Source organism: Moschus berezovskii, chromosome 26 (assembly GCF_049115385.1).
Source record: "Moschus berezovskii isolate FMDL1 chromosome 26, NW_MosBer_1.0, whole genome shotgun sequence".
Classification (NCBI taxonomy): Eukaryota; Metazoa; Chordata; class Mammalia; order Artiodactyla; family Moschidae; genus Moschus; species Moschus berezovskii.
In genome coordinates, this window is record NC_142485.1 from 48,806,195 (window position 1) to 48,823,825 (window position 17,631).

Consider the following 17,631-nt stretch of genomic DNA (forward strand, 5'->3'; position numbering starts at 1 on the left):
AGCCTGGTGGACTACAGTCCATAGGGTTGCAATGAGTCGGACGTGACTGAGTAACTCCACATTATCTACATCTATCAAAACACCCATGACATTTTTCACAGAACCAGAACAAATAAAAATCCATATGGAACTACAAAAGACCCCAAATTGCCGTAGCCATCTTGAGAAAAAGAACAAAGTTGGAGCTATAACCCGCCAGACTTCAGAATATACTACAAAGCTACAGTATTCAAACAGCATGGTGCTAGCACAAAACCAGATACATAGATCAGTGGAGCAGAATGGAGAACCAGAAATGAACCTACACATCTATTGTCAATTAATTTATGAGAAAGGAGGCAAGAATATACAATGGAGAAAAGACAGTCTCTTTAGCAAGTGGTATTGGAAAAAATGGACAACCACATGTAAAACAAAGAGATTAGAACATTCCCACAGACCACATACACAAATAAACTTGAAGTGGTTCAAAGACCTAAATGTAAGACATGACACCATAAAAATCCTAAAAGAGAACATAGGCTGAACACTCTTTGACAAAACTGTAAGAATATTTTTGGTCAATCTCCTAAGTCAAAGGAAATAAATGAAAAAATAAAGTAATGGGACCTATTTAAACTTAAAATCTTTTGCACAGCAAAGGAAATTATCAATAAAATGGAAATACAACCTATGAAAGGGGAGAAAATATTTCCAAGTGATGTGGCTGACAAGCGGTTAATACCTAAAATACACAAACAGCTCATATAACTCAGTACCACAAAAAAGAAACAACCCAATCAACAAATGGGCAGAAGACTTCAATAGACATTTTTCCAAAGAAGACTATATGGCTAACAGGCACATGAAAAGATGATAAGCATCAGTAACTATTAGAGAAATGCCAAACAACAATGAGATATCACCTCACACCTGTCAGAATGGCTATTATCAAAAAGTCTACAAATAACAAATGTTGGATAGGATGTGGAGAAATGGAAACCTTCATACACTATTGGTGGGGTTTTACACTGTTTCCAGTCACGATAGGAAACAGTATGGAACTTCTTCAAAAACTAAATATAGAACTACGATATGATCTGGCAATTTCAGTGCTAGGTGTGTATTTGCAGAAAATGAAAACACTAATTTGAAAAGATGCATGGACCTCAATGTTCATAGCAGCACTATTTATAATAGCAAAGATATGGAAGCAGCTTGAGTGCCCATCAACAGATGAATGGATACAGATGTGGTTTATACACACAATACTCCTGGAATACTATTCAGCTCCCCTCAAAAATAGAATCCTGCCATTTATAACAATGTGAATAGACCTTGGGGGTATTATGCTTAATGAAATATGTCAGTGAAAAAAAGAATACTCTATTTTATCACTTATACATAGGACATGAAAAATAAAACAAATGTATACTTAAAGAATAAAAACAGACTCACAGGTGTAGAGAACAACCTAGTGGCTACAAGTGTAAAGGAAACACGGAGGGGTGAGATAGGGGTGTCAGATTTAGAAATACAAAATAAATATATATTTATAAAATATAAGCAAGTTATATATAGAATAAATAAACAAGTTGGATATATTGTACAGCAAACAAACCAAAGAAACCTTTTTCTTTGCTAGTGATCACACACACACATGTGCTTTCTCCTGAAACAAGGCAGAAGAAGCAGATTGAAACTGAATAGGACTCTGGCCAGTTTCCCACAACTTCTGGCCCATGGCCAGCCTGAACCAAGAACCCATTTTATCCCACTTGCTTCACAATAGTAGTTTTACACTAGGGTGAGAATGGCTGAGGAGAGTGCTCAGATGTGAGGGACTATGCCAGCCCAGATCCTGAATGGCATCTGAATGAGTCAGGGGCCTCACACTGGAGTTTATGGAGGCACCACATCAGAAGTATTCCAGGATTCTGAGTGAAACTAGGGACACCACAGTCTGTGCCCATGCCCATGCCAAGTGCCCTCTCCAGCCCCTCTTGCTCTAGCTCTATTCCCCTCTGGGGAAGTGTGCTGGTGCTGGAAGGGAAACAATATACTTAGAGGGAATAGAGCTATCTTAGACTTGACCCTCAGGGCTTCTGCTACAACAATTTGGGACCTGCTGCCACTCTAAGAGGGTAGTGTTGGCACTGAAGGAAGGAGAAGCCCTGCCTCACACCTGACTCTGACTCTTGCTGCTCTATCTCCAGCATTACCTCCTAACAAGATGATAGCTGCTAGCACACTCTGGGGAAAGACATGACTTGTACTCAAGTCAGATGTAGCTCTCCCACTAATGTCCTTGGGCACAGGCAGACTGTGTGGGAATGCCCATAGACAAGAACACCCCTTCAAAGCTGGAGAAAGGTAATTGTTTCATCTAATTTCATAGAATATATACAGCAAAAATCAGAAGACAGAGGGATTTGTTTCATTGAAAAAACTGGAGAAAACACCTGAAAAAGCAACTAATGAAACAAAAATAAATGATTTGATAGATAAAGAATTCAAAGCATTAGTAATAGATAGGCTAACTGAATTAGGGAAAAGAATAGATGAACACTGATAATTTTAACACAGAAATAAGAATTTTTTAAAGATGAAATGAAAAACAAGCTAGAAGGAATGAACAGGAGCCTAGGTGATACAGAAGAATGCATAAGTTATCCGGAAGACAGAACAACAGAAAGGACACAATCAAAACAGCAAAAAGAAAATCTTAAAAAATGATAACAGTTTAGCAATATTTAGGACAATATTAAAGCATACCAACATCTGCACTATAGGGGTCTCAGAAACAGAGTTGGGGGGGTGTTGAAAATGTACTCGATGAAGTAATGGCTGGAAATGTAAAGAAGGAAACAAATATCCATGTACATGAAGCTTAGAGGGTTCTAAACAAGATGAATACCAACAAACCCACACCAAAAAGTAATTAAAACAGCAAAAGTTTAAGATAAAGAATTCTAAAGGCAGCAAGAGAAATCAAAAGAATCATAAGAATCTTATGAAGAACCTTCATAAGGCTATCAGCTGATTTCTCTGCAGAAAACTTGCAGGGCAGAAGGAAGGACATGCTGTATATAAAGTGCTAAAAGGGGAAAACCTACAATCTAGGATACTTTACCCAGCAGGATTACCATTTAGAATAGGAAGAAAGATAAAAGAACTTCCCAGACAAGCAAAAACTAAAAACACTGAGCAATAAAAACCTATCCTAAAAGAAATGTTAAAGGGTCTTCTCTAATTGAAAATGCTGCTGCTGCTGCTGAGTCGCTTCAGTCGTGTCCGACTCTGTGCGACCCCATAGACGGCAGCCACCAGGCTCTGCCGTCCCTGGGATTCTCCAGGCAAGAACACTGGAGTGGGTTGCCATTTCCTTCTCCAATGCATGAAAGTGAAAAGTGAAAGTTGCTCAGTAGTGTTCGACTCTTAGCGACCCCATGGACTGCAGCCTACCTGGCTCCTCCATCCATGGGATTTTCCAGGCAAGAGTACTGGAGTGGGGTGCCATTGCCTTCTCCAAATTGAAAAGGCTACATTTACATTTGCTGTTGTTTAGTCACTAAGTCATGTCCAACTCTTTGTGACTCAGGGACTGTAACCTGCCAGGCTTCCAGGCTTCTTTGTCTAGGCAAGAATACTGGAATTGTTTGCCATTTCCTTCTGCAGCAAATTTTCTGGACACAGGACTCAAACCTATGTCTCCTCATTGGAGGCAGATTCTTTACCATTGAGCCACCAGGGTAGACTTACATTTACATTAATAAAGACAAATATATAGTAAAGGCTGAGAATCAACCACCTAAATAAGCTAGTACAAAGATTTTTTTAAAAATGTAAAATAAATTATAACTACAATAAATTGAATGGATAAACATAGAGATGTAAAATAAGATATCAAAAACAAAATGTGGGGGAGGGGAGTAAAAATGTAAACATTTTAGAATGTGTTTGAACTTAAAGGACTAACAGTTTTAAAAAAGTAGGTCAACACATAGAAACCCATTGCTAACTACAAATTAAAAACCTACAACCGAAAATAATATAAGTATACCAATAAGGAAAGCCATCAAACAACAAGGGAAGAAACTAAAAGAAGAGTGGAAAAATACAAACACAAGTAAAATATAATTAACAAATTGGCAATAAATACATACTTATCACTAATTACTTTAAAGGTCAATGGACTAAATATTCCAATTGAAAAACTTAGGGTGGCTGATTGGATCAAAATAATTCCCATATATATGCTGCTTACAAGAGACTCACTTCAGAGTTAAAGACACACATGGACTGAAAACCAGAGGATGGAAAAAGATATTTCATGTAAAGTAAAACACCAAGAAAATGGGAATAGGAATATTCATATAGGACAAAACAGTCTTTAACAAAAGATGAAGAGTGTTATATAATGACAAAGTGATAAATACAATCAGGATACAACACTCCTTAACATATACACACCAAATATAGGAACACCTAACCATATAAAGCAAATATTAACAAACATCAAGGGAAAAATTCACGATAATACAAATATGGTAGGGGACTTTAATACCTCACTTATGTCAATAGACATATCATCCAGAGAGAAAATCAAGAAGGAAATGGTCTTAAATGACATGTTATACCAGTTGGACTTAATATCAGTAGATATCTACAGGATATTCCATCCCAAAACAGCAGAATACACATTATTTTCAAGTGAACATGGAATGTTCTCCAGGACAGATCACATGATAAGCCACCAAACAAGCCTCAAAAAATTTGAGAGGATAGGAATTATATCAAGTGTTTTATCTGACCATGACAATATGAAGCTAGAAATGAATTATAGGAAGAGAGATGGACAAACACAAACATGTGATGCCTAAACAACGTGCTACTAAAAAAAATTCATGGGACAATGATGAAGTCAAAGAGGAAATCAGAAAATATCTTGATACAAATGAGAATGGAGAGAAAACTTTCTAAAATCTGTGGGAAACAGCAAAGAAGTTCTAAGTGGGTAATTTACAGGGATACAGGTCTACCTCAAGCAATGAGAAGAATCTCAACAACTTATACTACCACCTAAAAGAGAAAAAGAGCAAACGAAGCCCAAAGTCATCAGAAGGCAGGAAATAAAGTTCAAGAGAAAATAAATAAAATACAGGCCTCCATAAGAAAACAATAGAAAAGATCAGTGAAACTAAGTGTTGGTCCTTTGAAAAGATAAAATTGATAAACCTTCAGTGAGGCTCATCAAGAAGAAAAGAGAGAGGACCCAAATAAGAAATGAAACAGGAGACATAACAACCAATACCACAGAGATTAAAAAAGAATACTATGAGCAGTTATATGCCAATAAATTGAACAACCTAGAAGGAATGAGCACATTTCTAGAAATATACAATCTTTCAAGACTGAATAAGGAAGAAATAGACAATCTGAACAGACTGATCACTAGTAGTAAATTTGAATTTGTAATAAAATAATCTCCCAGCAAACCAAAGTCCACGATTTTATGACTTCACAGGAGATTCTACCAAACATACAGAGAAGAACTAATACTTAGTCTTCTCAAACTATTCCAAAAAATTGAAGAAAAAGGAACATTTCCAAATTTGTTGTACAAGGCCACTTTTACCCTGATACCAAAACCAGACAAAAACATCACACACACAAAATTGCACACCAATATCTTTGATGACTATAGATGTAAAAATCCCAAGCAAAATATTGACAAACCAAATCTAATAACATATAAACATAATCATACACCATAATTAAGTTGGATTTATTCCAGGGATGAAAAGATGATTTAATATTTGCAAATTAATCAATGTGATATATCACATTTATAAAAGAAAGGAAAAAAATCACATGACCATCTCAATAGATGCAGAAAAAGCATTTGACAAAATTCAAAATTCATTCATGATAGAACTTTCATCCCAGTGGGTATAGAGGGAATATATCTCAACATAATTAAGACCATGTGACAAATCCACAGTCAACATCATACTCAGTGGTAAAAAACTGAAAGCCTTTCCTCTAAAATCAAGAATGAGACATGAATACTCATTCTTGCTACTTCTATTTAACATATTATTGGAAGTCCTGGCCATAGCAGTCAGAAAATAAAAAGAAATAAAAGGCATCCAAATTAGAAGGCAAGTAGTAAAACTGTCACAAATTGCAGGTGACATTAAACTATATATAGCAAACTAAATTTTCTACAAAACACTATTAGAACTAAAAAAAAATTCAGTAAAGTTGCAGGATACAAGATAAATGTACAGAAATCTGTTGCTTTCCTCTGCACAAATGGTGAGCTATTAGAAAAAGAAAGCAAGAAAATAATCCTGTTAAAAATTGCATTGAAGAAGAATAAAACAACTAGGAATAAACCTAACCAAGGAAGTGAAAGACCTATACTCTGAAAACTATAAAACCTTGATGAAAGAAACTGAAGATGATACAGTGAAATGGGAATATATTTCTTGTTCATGGGTTGAAAAAGTTAATATGGTTTAAAATGTCCATAGTATTTGAAGCAATCTATAGATTTAATGCAACCTCTATCAAATATCCAGGATATCTTTCACAGAACTAGAATAATCCTAAATTTTATATGGAACCACAAAAGAACCAAAATTGCCAATTCCATCTTGAGGGAAAAAAAAAAACAAAGTGGGAAGTATCATGCTACTTGACTTCAAACTATATTACAAAGCTCCAATAATCAAACTGCATGGCACTGGCACAAAAACAAACACAAAGATAAGTGGAACAGAAGAGAGAGCTTAGAAATAAACCTTTAGATTTATGATCAATTAATCTATAAGAAATGAATCAAGAATATACAATGAAGAAAAGACTAACTCTTCAATAAATGGTGCTGAGATCACTGGTCAGTTACATGCAACAGAATAAAATTAGAACATTTTTTCATACCATATACAAAAAATAAACTCAAAACTGATTAAAGATCTATAAACCTAGAAGAGAGCATAAGCAGCATACTACTTTACGTAAGTTGTTGCATTACACGACTGAGCGACTGAATTGAACTGAAGACAAAAGAAACAAAAACAAAATTAGCAAGTGGGACCTAATTAAACTTGAAGGTTTTGGCACAACAAAGGAAACCATTGACAAAATGAAATGACAACCTACTGAATGAAAGAAAATATTCATATATGATATGACCAGTCTTAGAGATTTATAGCCAAAATACATAAACAACTTATACAACACACTATATATATATAAAAAAACAAACAACCTACAAAAATGGGCAGAAGGTCTCCTAGAATAATAGAAATAAAAGCAAAAATAAACAAATGGGACCTACTTAAGCTCAGAAGCTTTTACACAGCAAAGGAAACAATAAACAAAATGAAAAGACAACCCACAGATTGGGAAAAATATTTGCAAATGATGTGACTGATAAGGGATTAGTCTCCAAAATTTTTGAACAGCTTATGACACCTAACAGCATCAAAACAAACAACCCAATCAGATAAAGGGAGGAATAGATGTTTCTCCAAAGAAGACATACAGATGGAGAAGAGGCACATGAAGAGATATTCAGCATCATTAATTACTGGAGAAATGCAAATCAAAACTACAATGAGGTACCATTTCATGCTGGTCAGAATGACTGCTATCCAAAAGTCTACAAGCAATAAATGCTGGAGAGGGTGTGGAGAAAAAGGAACCCTCTTATTAGTGTAGCTACTATGGAGAACAGAATGGAGGTTCCTTAAAAAAAAATCAGACTAAAAATAGAGCTACCATATAACCATGCAATCACACTCCTGAGCATTTATCCAGAGAAAAACATGATCCAAAAGAATACATGCACCCCAATGTTCATTGCAGCACTGTTTACAATAGCCAAGATATAGAAGCAACTTGAATGTCAATTGACAGAGGAATGGATAAAGAAGATGTGATACATATATGCAATTTTGGAATATTACTCAGCCATTGAAAAGAACAAAATAATGCCATTTGCAGCAACATGGATGGACCTAGACAGTGTCATACTGAGTGAAGTAAGTCAGACAAGAGGAGAAGAAATATCATATGACAGCCCTTATATACGGAATCTAAAAAGAAATGAGACAAATGAACTTACAAAACAGAAACAGACTCACAGACTTAGAGAGTGAATTCATGGTTGCCAGGAGGAAGGGTAGGGGGAAGAGATAGTGAGTTTGGGATGGACATGTGCACACTGGTATATTTAAAATGGATAAACAAAAAGGACCTACTGTCTAGCACATGGAACTCTTGCTCAATCTTATGTGGCAGAGTTTGGAGAAGAATGGATACATATATATGTATGGCTGAGACCCTTTGCTGTTCACCTGAAACTATCAAGCATTATTTGGACTACACCCCGTGCAAAATAAAAAAATTTAAAGTAAAATGGGCAGAAGACCTGAATAGACGTTTTTCCAAAGAAAATATACAAATGGCCAACAGGCTTAAGAAAAAGATGCCCAAAATTGCTAATCATTAGAGAAATGCAAATGAAAACCACAATGAGATACCACTTCACACCTGTCAGAATGACTATCATAAAAAAGACAATACATAGTAAACATTTGTGAGGATGCTGAGAAAAGGGAACCCAATTATACCATCGGTAGGAATATAAATTGGTACAGCCACTGTGGAAAACAGTATGAAAATTCCTCAAAAAACTGAAAATAGAATTACTATATGATTTAGAAATTCCATTCTTAGGAATATATCTGAAGAAATGAAAACACTTATTTGAAAAAATACGTGTATCTCAATATTCTTAGCAGCATTGTTTACAATGACCAAAATATGGAAGCGACCTAAATATCTATCAACAGATGAACGGATAAAGAAGATTTGGGTGTGTGTGTATGTGTGTGTGTGTACACACAAAATGGGATGTAACAGTCATAGAAAGAATGAAATTCTGCTATTTTCAAAAATGTGGATGGACCTAGAGGGTATTATTCATAGTGAAATAAGTAAACATAGAAAGGCAAATACTGTTACCATTTATATGTGGAATCTAAAATATAAGACAAAAGGATTAATACTAGAAAACAGAAATAGACTAAGATATTTATAAAAAGCTGGTTGCTACAAGTGGGGAGAAGGAAGATGGGGAGAGCAAGGCAGGAATATGAGATTACTAGATACAAATTACTATCTATAGAATAAGCAATAAAGCTATATTATATTGCACAGCAAAATAGAGCTATTATATTATAATAACTTTAAACTTTGTGTGCATGTGTGCTAAGTTGCCTCAATCGTGACTGACTCTTTGCAATCCTAGGGACTACAGCCTGTCAGACTCTTCTATCCATGAAATTCTCCAGGCAAGAATATTGGAGTGGGTTTCCATGCTCTCCTTCAGGGGGTCTTCAAACCCATGTCTCTGGCATTGCAGGCAGATTCTTTACCATCTGAGCCACCAGGGAAGCCCTAAATCAACGACATGTTGAAAGTGTTAGTCGCTCAGTTGTGTCCAACTCCTTGCAACCCTGTGGACTGTAGCCTGCCAGGCTCTTCTGTCCATGGAATTCTTCGGGCAAGAATACTGGAGTGGATTGTCATTCCCTTATCCATGGGATCTTCCTGACCCAGGGACTGAACCTGAGTCCCCTACATTGCAGGCAGATTCTTTACCCTCTGAGCCACCAGGGGAGCCCTAAATCAACTAAAAAAAAGTTTAAACTTCCTGCAGTGGTTTACCAGGTCCTTCCTGGCCTGACCTCTGATTACCTTTCCAACCTCATGTTTGGTTACTTTCCCTATATAACCACTCCCTGGTCCCTATACCTTAGTCATTATGAATGCATTTATGTTCTGTGAATATTCCATGTTCTCTTTCCTTTGTAACACATACTGTTCCATCCGTCTGAAACAGACCTCCTCTTTTCCTATTATCTGAATTAACTCTCACTGGTCCTTGAATTGCTTCTGAAATGACCTTCTGAGTTTTCCCTGATTTTCACCAGACTGGGTTAGGTACGTGTGTGCTAAGTCGCTTCAGTCATGTCTGACTCTTTGTGATACTATGGACTGCAGCCCACCCGGCTCTTCTGTTCATGGGATTCTCCAAGCAAGAATACTGGAGTGGGTTGCCATGTCCAACTCCAGGGGATCTTCCTGACCCAGGGATCAAACTTGCATCTCTTACACCTACCTGCATTGGCAGGTGGGTTCTTTACCACTAGCACCACCTGAGAAGTCCCAGGTTAGGTACACCTGCTATGTATTTCCATTCCCTTCTATTTCCTTATATACAAACACTCATACTATTTTATTAAACTTTTTTTCTACCACTGCGCATAGACTATGGGCTCCAAGACAGCATGAACTGTGGCAATCTTCTTTGCCAAGTAGCCTATAAGAACAACTCCTAGAACAGTATCTCACACACTATAGTTAATCCATATTTGCCAATGGAATTATATCCCCAACACCTCACACAGTTTTGTTTGGTAAAGAACTGCTGATTGAAATGTCCCTAATCCTCATTGATCTCATCTTCATCAAGCCCATGGATAATACAAATGTTTCTCTCTGGGTTTTACCTATCATTTCAATGCATAATAAAGATATTGGCTTGAATTATAGCTAGGCAGTAATTACATCAAATCGGGGTACATCCATTTCAATTTGCCCTCTTAGCAATGGGGTTTGTCTGGGAGTCTCACGGATCATCACACTCCATCTGAGATGAAGTTCAAAGACAAATATTTAGAGCTCTGTTTCATTAAAGGGTGGCATCAATGCTTCATATGTCATGAAAAAGGTCAAAATATTTATGTGGTGAGTCATGATGTGTTGTAGGGGATGCCCAAGATATCTCAGGTCACTTGATCTCAAGTTATACACCAAGAGGGTCCTCTGCCTCATGACTTCTCAAGGCCAGTTTGATGGAAGGAATTCTACCACAGGGTTCTCAGAGAGCAGCACTTCCCAAGCAGTGATAACTATCAAGATCACCTGAGGTGCTTTTGTAACATATACATACCAGGGCCCTACCCAAGACCTACTGAATAAGAATATTTGTGCTAGGGCCCAGCTTGGTACCTTGAAAAAGCTTCCAAAGATAGTCTTATTCAGTTCAGTTCAGTTCAGTTCAGTCGCTCAGTCGTGTCCGACTCTCCGCGACCCCATGAATCACAGCACGCCAGGCCTCCCTGTCCATCACCAACTCCCGGAGTACACTCAAACTCATGTCCACAGAGTCGGTGATGCCATCCAGCCATCTCATTCTCCGTCGTCCCCTTCTCCTCCCGCCCCCAACCTTTCCCAGCATCAGAGTCTTTTCCAGTGAGTCAACTCGTCGCATGAGGTGGCCAAAGTATTGCAGTTTCAGCTTTAGCATCAGTCCTTCCAATGAACATCCAGTATTGATCTCCTTTAGAATGGACTGGTTGGATCTCCTTGCAGTATAAGGGACTCTCAAGAGTCTTCTCCAACACCACAGTTCAAAAGCATCGATTCTTCGGTGATCAGCTTTCTTCACAGTCCAACTCTCACATCCATACATGACCACGGGAAAAACCATTGCCTTGACTAGACGGACCTTGGTTGGCAAAGTAATGTCTCTGCTTTTTAATATACTATCAAGGTTGGTCATAACTTTCCTTCCAAGGAGCAAGTGTCTTTTAATTTCATGGCTGCAATCAGCATCTGCAGTGATTTTGCAGCCCAAAAAAACAAAGTCTGACACTGTTTCCACTGTTTTTCCATCTATTTCCCATGAAGTGATGGGACCAGATGCCATGATCTTTGTTTTCTGAATGTTGAGCTTCAAGCCAACATTTTCACTCTCCTCTTTCACTTTCATCAAGAGGCTTTTGAGTTCCTCTTCACTTTCTGACATAAGGGTGGTGTCATCTGCATATCTGAGGTTATTGATATTTCTCCCAGCAATCTTGATTCCAGCTTGTGCTTCTTCCAGCCCAGCGTTCCTCATGATGTACTCTGCATATAAGTTAAATAAGCAAGGTGACAATATACAACCTTGACGTACACCTTTTCCTATTTGGAACCAGTCTGTTGTTCCATGTCCAGTTCTGACTGTTGCTTCCTGACCTGCATACAGGTTTCTCAAGAGGCAGGTCAGGTGGTCTGAAATTCCCATCTCTCTCAGAATGTTCCACAGTTTATTGTGATCCACACAGTCAAAGGCTTTGGAATAGTCAATGAAGCAGAAATAGATGTTTTTCTGAAACTCTCTTGCTTTCTCCATGATGCAGCGGATGTTGGCAATTTGATCTCTGGTGCCTCTGCCTTTTCTAAAACCTGCTTGAACATCTGGGAGTTCACAGTTTACATACTGCTGAAGCCTGGCTTGGAGAATTTTGAGCATGACTTTACTAGCGTGTGAGATGAGTGCAATTGTGCGGTAGTTTGAGCATTCTTTGGCATTGCCTTTCTTTGGGATAGGAATGAAGACTGACCTCTTCCAGTCCTGTGGCCACTGCTGAGTTTTCCAAATCTGCTGGCATATTGAGTGCAGCACTTTCACAGCATCATCTTTCAAGACTTGAAATAGCTCAACTGGAATTCCATCACCTCCACTAGCTTTGTTTGTAGTGATGCTTTCTAAGGCCCACTTGACTTCACATTCCAAGATGTCTGGCTCTAGGTCAGTGATCACATTATCGTGACTATCTTGGTCGTGAAGATCTTTTTTGTACAGTTCTTCTGTGTATTCCTGCCACCTCTTCTTAATATCTTCTGCTTCTGTTAGGTCCATACCATTTCTGTCCTTTATCGAGCCCATCTTTGCATGAAATGTTCCCTTGGAATCTCTAATTTTCTTGAAGAGGTCTCTTGTTTTTCCTATTCTGTTGTTTTCCTCTATTTCTTTGCATTGATCACTGAGGAAGGCTTTCTTATCTCTCCTTGCTATTCTTTGCAACTCTGCATTCAGATGCTTATATCTTTCCTTTTCTCCTTTGCTTTTCGCCTCCCTTCTTTTTACAGCTATTTGTAAGGCCTCCTCAGACAGCCATTTCGCTCTTTTGCATTTATTTTCCATAGGGATGGTCTTGGTCCCTGTCTCCTGTACAATGTCACGAACCTCCGTCCAGAGTTCATCAGGTACTCTATCAATCAAATCTAGTCCCTTAAATCTATTTCTCACTTCCACTGTATAATCATAAGGGATTTGATTGAGGTCATATCTGAATGGTCTAGTGGTTTTCCCTACTTTCTTCAATTTAAGTCTGAACTTCGCAATAAGGAGTTCATGATCTGAGCCACAGTCAGCTCCTGGTCTTGTTTTCGCTAACTGTATACAGCTTCTCCATCTTTGGTTGCAAAGAATATAATCAATCTGATTTCGGTGTTGACCATCTGGTGATGTCCATGTGTAGAGTCTTCTCTTGTGTTGTTGGAAGAGGGTGTTTGCTATGACCAGTGCATTCTCTTGACAAAACTCTATTAGCCTTTGCCCTGCTTCATTCCGTGCTCCAAGGCCAAATTTGCCTGTTACTCCAGGTGTTTCTTGACTTCCTACTTTTGCATTCCAGTCCCCTAGAATGAAAAGGACATCTTTTTTGGGTGTTAGTTCTAAAAGGTCTTGTAGGTCTTCATAGAACCGATTAACTTCGGCTTCTTCAGCATTACTGGTTGGGGCATAGGCCTGGATTACTGTAATATTGAATGGTTTGCCTTGGAAATGAACAGAAATCATCCTGTCATTTTTAAGATTGCATCCAAGTACTGCATTTCGGACTCTTTTGTTGACCATGATGGCTACTCCATTTCTTCTAAGGGATTCCTGCCCACAGTAGTAGATATAATGGTCATCCGAGTTAAATTCACCCATTCCAGTCCATTTTAATTCACTGATTCCTAGAATGTCGACGTTCACTCTTGCCATCTCCTGTTTGACCACTTCCAATTTGCCTTGATTCATGGACATAACATTCCAGGTTCCTATGCAATATTGCTCTTTACAGCACCGGACATTGTTTCTATCATTGGTCACATCCACAACTGGGTATTGGTTTTGCTTTTGCTCCATCCCTTTATTCCTTCTATCGTTATTTCTCCACTGAGCTCCAGTAGCATACTGGGCACCTACCGACCTGGGGAATTCCTCATTCAGTATCCTATCATTTTGCCCTTTGTTACTGTTCATGGGGTTCTCAAGGAAAGTATACTGAAGTGGTTTGCCATTCCCTTCTCCAGGGGACCACATAGTCTTATTAGCAGCCATAAATCAAATAGTACGCCCCCTCATAGAAAATCTTTGTTCTCGGAAGATTGGAAGGCAATATTCTCTCTTTTCTAGGGCACAAATAATCCAGACCAATTGTTTATGAGTCCTCTTTTTTAATTTCTTTGAGAACTGGATGAAGCTATAAAACTATAGAACGGTTTTTTATACAATCTTAGAATAGAAAGATGGAAACTTTCCCAAGGAAAAACTATGCTTACGTAGACAATTAGCTATGAAATTTGAAGGAGGTTCGAAGAACCCTTGAAATTTACTAATGGGGGTCCTGCTCTAGGATCTTTTATGTTTGAAGAGGGGCTTCAGTGATGTTTAAAGGATACATGGTAGATCCTTTAATCTTAATAAACAAGATCCCCCAAATTTCCCTGCACTGGAGCCAGAAAACCTAGGAGGCTCTGTGAAGGAGTTTACAACATCTGATTGAGATAATGTAACTGAGAGTAACTGGCAAGAGACTGGAAGAGCCACAGTGACCTGATCTTTCAGCCACTCGCCTGTCTAGGATCCTCACACCAGCTTGCTCTACTCTGTTGAGGATGTTCAGAGGTGACTTGTTTTTGTTCCAGAATGCACCCCAGCCAAGGAAATGAGCCAGATCTTTACCAGTTCCAAGAGGGATGACTGCCGGCTGACACTGCAAGAACAATACAAGGCAACCTTTTCAGACAATCCTACCAAGATCCACCCATAAAAGGACCCAGAAGGTGCTTTCTGGGAAATAATATGGTCTCAAAGTCAGTGGCAATAAAAGACTTGTGATTTTAGGAAGTGTAATAGGAAGATGTTTGAAATTGAGTGGAATTTTCCCTAAGTAGTTGGGTCCCACTGTTGGCAATACAGAACCTACACAGTAAGCAGAAAAGTTGCTAGAATATGCCATTATTTGTAGTTAAGCTTCTAAAAGAGAAACAGCCACAAATTTTTATCTAGGCTGGTCCAAGGAGATGAGGTACCTCAAGGAGACAAAGTTACTGCAGTCAGAAGAGTAGGGGTCTACTTAGGGAAAACGAGGTGAGGTAGAGGTAGAGGAACATTCTGCTACACTTGAGACTCAGCAAAGAAAATAAATGGCCTCAAGAAGGGTAGGGAGTGGGTGTTGAATGCTGCCTGATGCCACTTCTTTTTTGCTTGCTCTCCTCCCCTTCAAATCTTCATCTTGGGGCTTGGGGAATAGAGCATTGCTCATGTTTTCTGCTAATTTCCTTTTTTGTCCTTCCTATTGATAGAGCCCCAAATGGTATAGGTTTAGATTGGGAATCTACCAGTCAGTTTGACTGTGAAACCAGTAGGAAACATACATTTTATAGACAAAAAGAGTAAAGACGGGGACATCGTGGGATAAGCAGCTCCATACTCCTAGTCTCTCTAGCGATGGTTGAACTAAATCAGCGGGGGACTCACCTGTTCATGTAACCCAAAGGCATCAATCAGAGATAAGACCCAGCTCACACTGCCATCTCCACCAAAAACCACCACGCAAAAGCAAGCAAAGTTCTTGAACATGCAGAGCCTGGAAAGGAGAAGGGAAAGGGCAGTCATTTCATGAACTGACAAGTTTTAAAACTCTTTCCTACAATGTGCCAGGAGCTAAGGACTGCACCTTCTGCACTCTGCTATTAGGCTACCTGCCTCCTTTTCCTTAACCTTTATCTCTCTGTGTACTTAAGATCATACGAAATGCTCCCATAGGCAATCCTGGAGAGTAGGCCTTACCTTGACGCACACTTTTGTTGGCTCAACCTTGTTCTGTAAGTTACTAGTGGCCTAGCCAAATCTACTTGCTGAGGCCTAGGAGGAATGCCTTGCACAGTTGCCAGTGGGTTCACAGAAACCAGGGCTGAACAGCCAGATGGTCTCTAAATAATACAGCCCTCTAATAGAGATATGTCTACTTGGCCCCAGGAAAAGAGTGAATGACAGGAAAGGTGTATAGTAATATCAGTTTGTCTCCTCCTCTGAAGTCAGGAAACTATGTCTCCTGACTTCAGAGGAGGAGACAGAGACACCAGCCCCGGTGGCGCAGCCTCGAGAGACGCCGGGCATGGCGGCACTGATGTGAGAGACGCCGGCCCCAACTGACCAGGCAAAGAGGCGCGGCCGAGAGGAGCTACCCCACGTCCAATAGGCGGTGGCTGTGCGGGCGCAGGAAGGCCGAGAGGAGCTACTCCACGTTCAAGGTCAGGAGGGGCGGCCTTGAGGAGATATCCCTCGTCCAAAGTAAGGTACAGCGGCTGCACTTTGTTGGAGCGGCTGTGAAGAGATTTTCCACGACCAAGGTAAGAGAAACCCAAATAAAATGGTAGGTATTGAGAGGGGACATCAGAGGGCAGACACACTGAAATCATACTCAAAGGAAACTAGTTGATCTGATCACATGGACCACAGCCGAATGTGGTCCACTGGAGAAGGGAATGGCAAACTACTTCAGTATACTTGCCTTGAGAACGCCATGAACAATATCAAAGGGCAAAATGATAGGAAACTGAATGAGGAATTCCCCAGGTCAGTAGGTGCCCAGTATACTACTGGAGATCAGTGGAGAAGTAACTCTAGAAGGAATAAAGGGATGCACAAAAGCAAAACCAATATCCAGTTGTGGATGTGACTGGTGATAGAAGCAAGGTCCGGTGCTGTAAAGAGCAATATTGCAAAGGAACCTGGAATGTTAGGTCCATGAATCAAGGCAAATTGGAAGTGGTCAAACAGGAGATGGCAAGAGTGAACATAGATATTCTAGGAATCAGTGAACTAAAATGGACTGGAATGGGTGAATTTAACTCAGATGACCATTATATCTACTACTGTGGGCAGGAATCCCTTAGAAGAAATGGAGTAGCCATCATGGTCAACAAAAGAGTCTGAAATGCAGTACTTGGATGCAATCTTAAAAACGACAGAATGATTTCTGTTCATTTCCAAGGCAAACAAATTAATATTACAGTAATCTAGTCCTATGCCCCAACCAATAAAGGTGAAGAGGCCGAAGTTGAACGGTTCAATGAAGACCTACAAGACCTTTTAGAACTAACACCCAAAACGATGTCCTTTTCATTATAGGGGGCTGGAATACAAAAGTAGGAAGTCAAGAAACACCTGGAGTAACAGGCAAATTTGCCTGGGGAGCATGGAATGAAGCAGGGCCAAGGCTCATAGAGTTTTGTCAAGAGAACGCACTGGTCATAGCAAACACCCTCTTCCAACAACACAAGAGAAGACTCTACACATGGACATCACCAGATGGTCAACACCGAAATCAGATTGATTATATTCTTTGCAGCCAAAGATGGAGAAACGCTTATACAGTTAGCAAAAGCAAGGCCAGAAGCTGACTGTGGCTCAGATCATGAACTCCTTATTGACAAATTCAGACTTAAATTGAAGAAAGTAGGGAA

The 17,631-nt window shown here is 39.2% G+C and overlaps 1 protein-coding gene across 1 annotated transcript in view; it reads right to left on the reverse strand.

Moving 5' to 3' along the window:
• Positions 1-17,631, reverse strand: part of LOC129537450 (diacylglycerol kinase kappa-like) — a 148,478-nt gene that overhangs the window by 37,355 nt on the left and 93,492 nt on the right. The window contains 3 exon segments of the mRNA XM_088832678.1: positions 10,627-10,708; positions 14,734-14,873; positions 15,641-15,749. Of these exon segments, the coding sequence (XP_088688804.1) occupies positions 10,627-10,708; positions 14,734-14,873; positions 15,641-15,749 (331 nt within the window).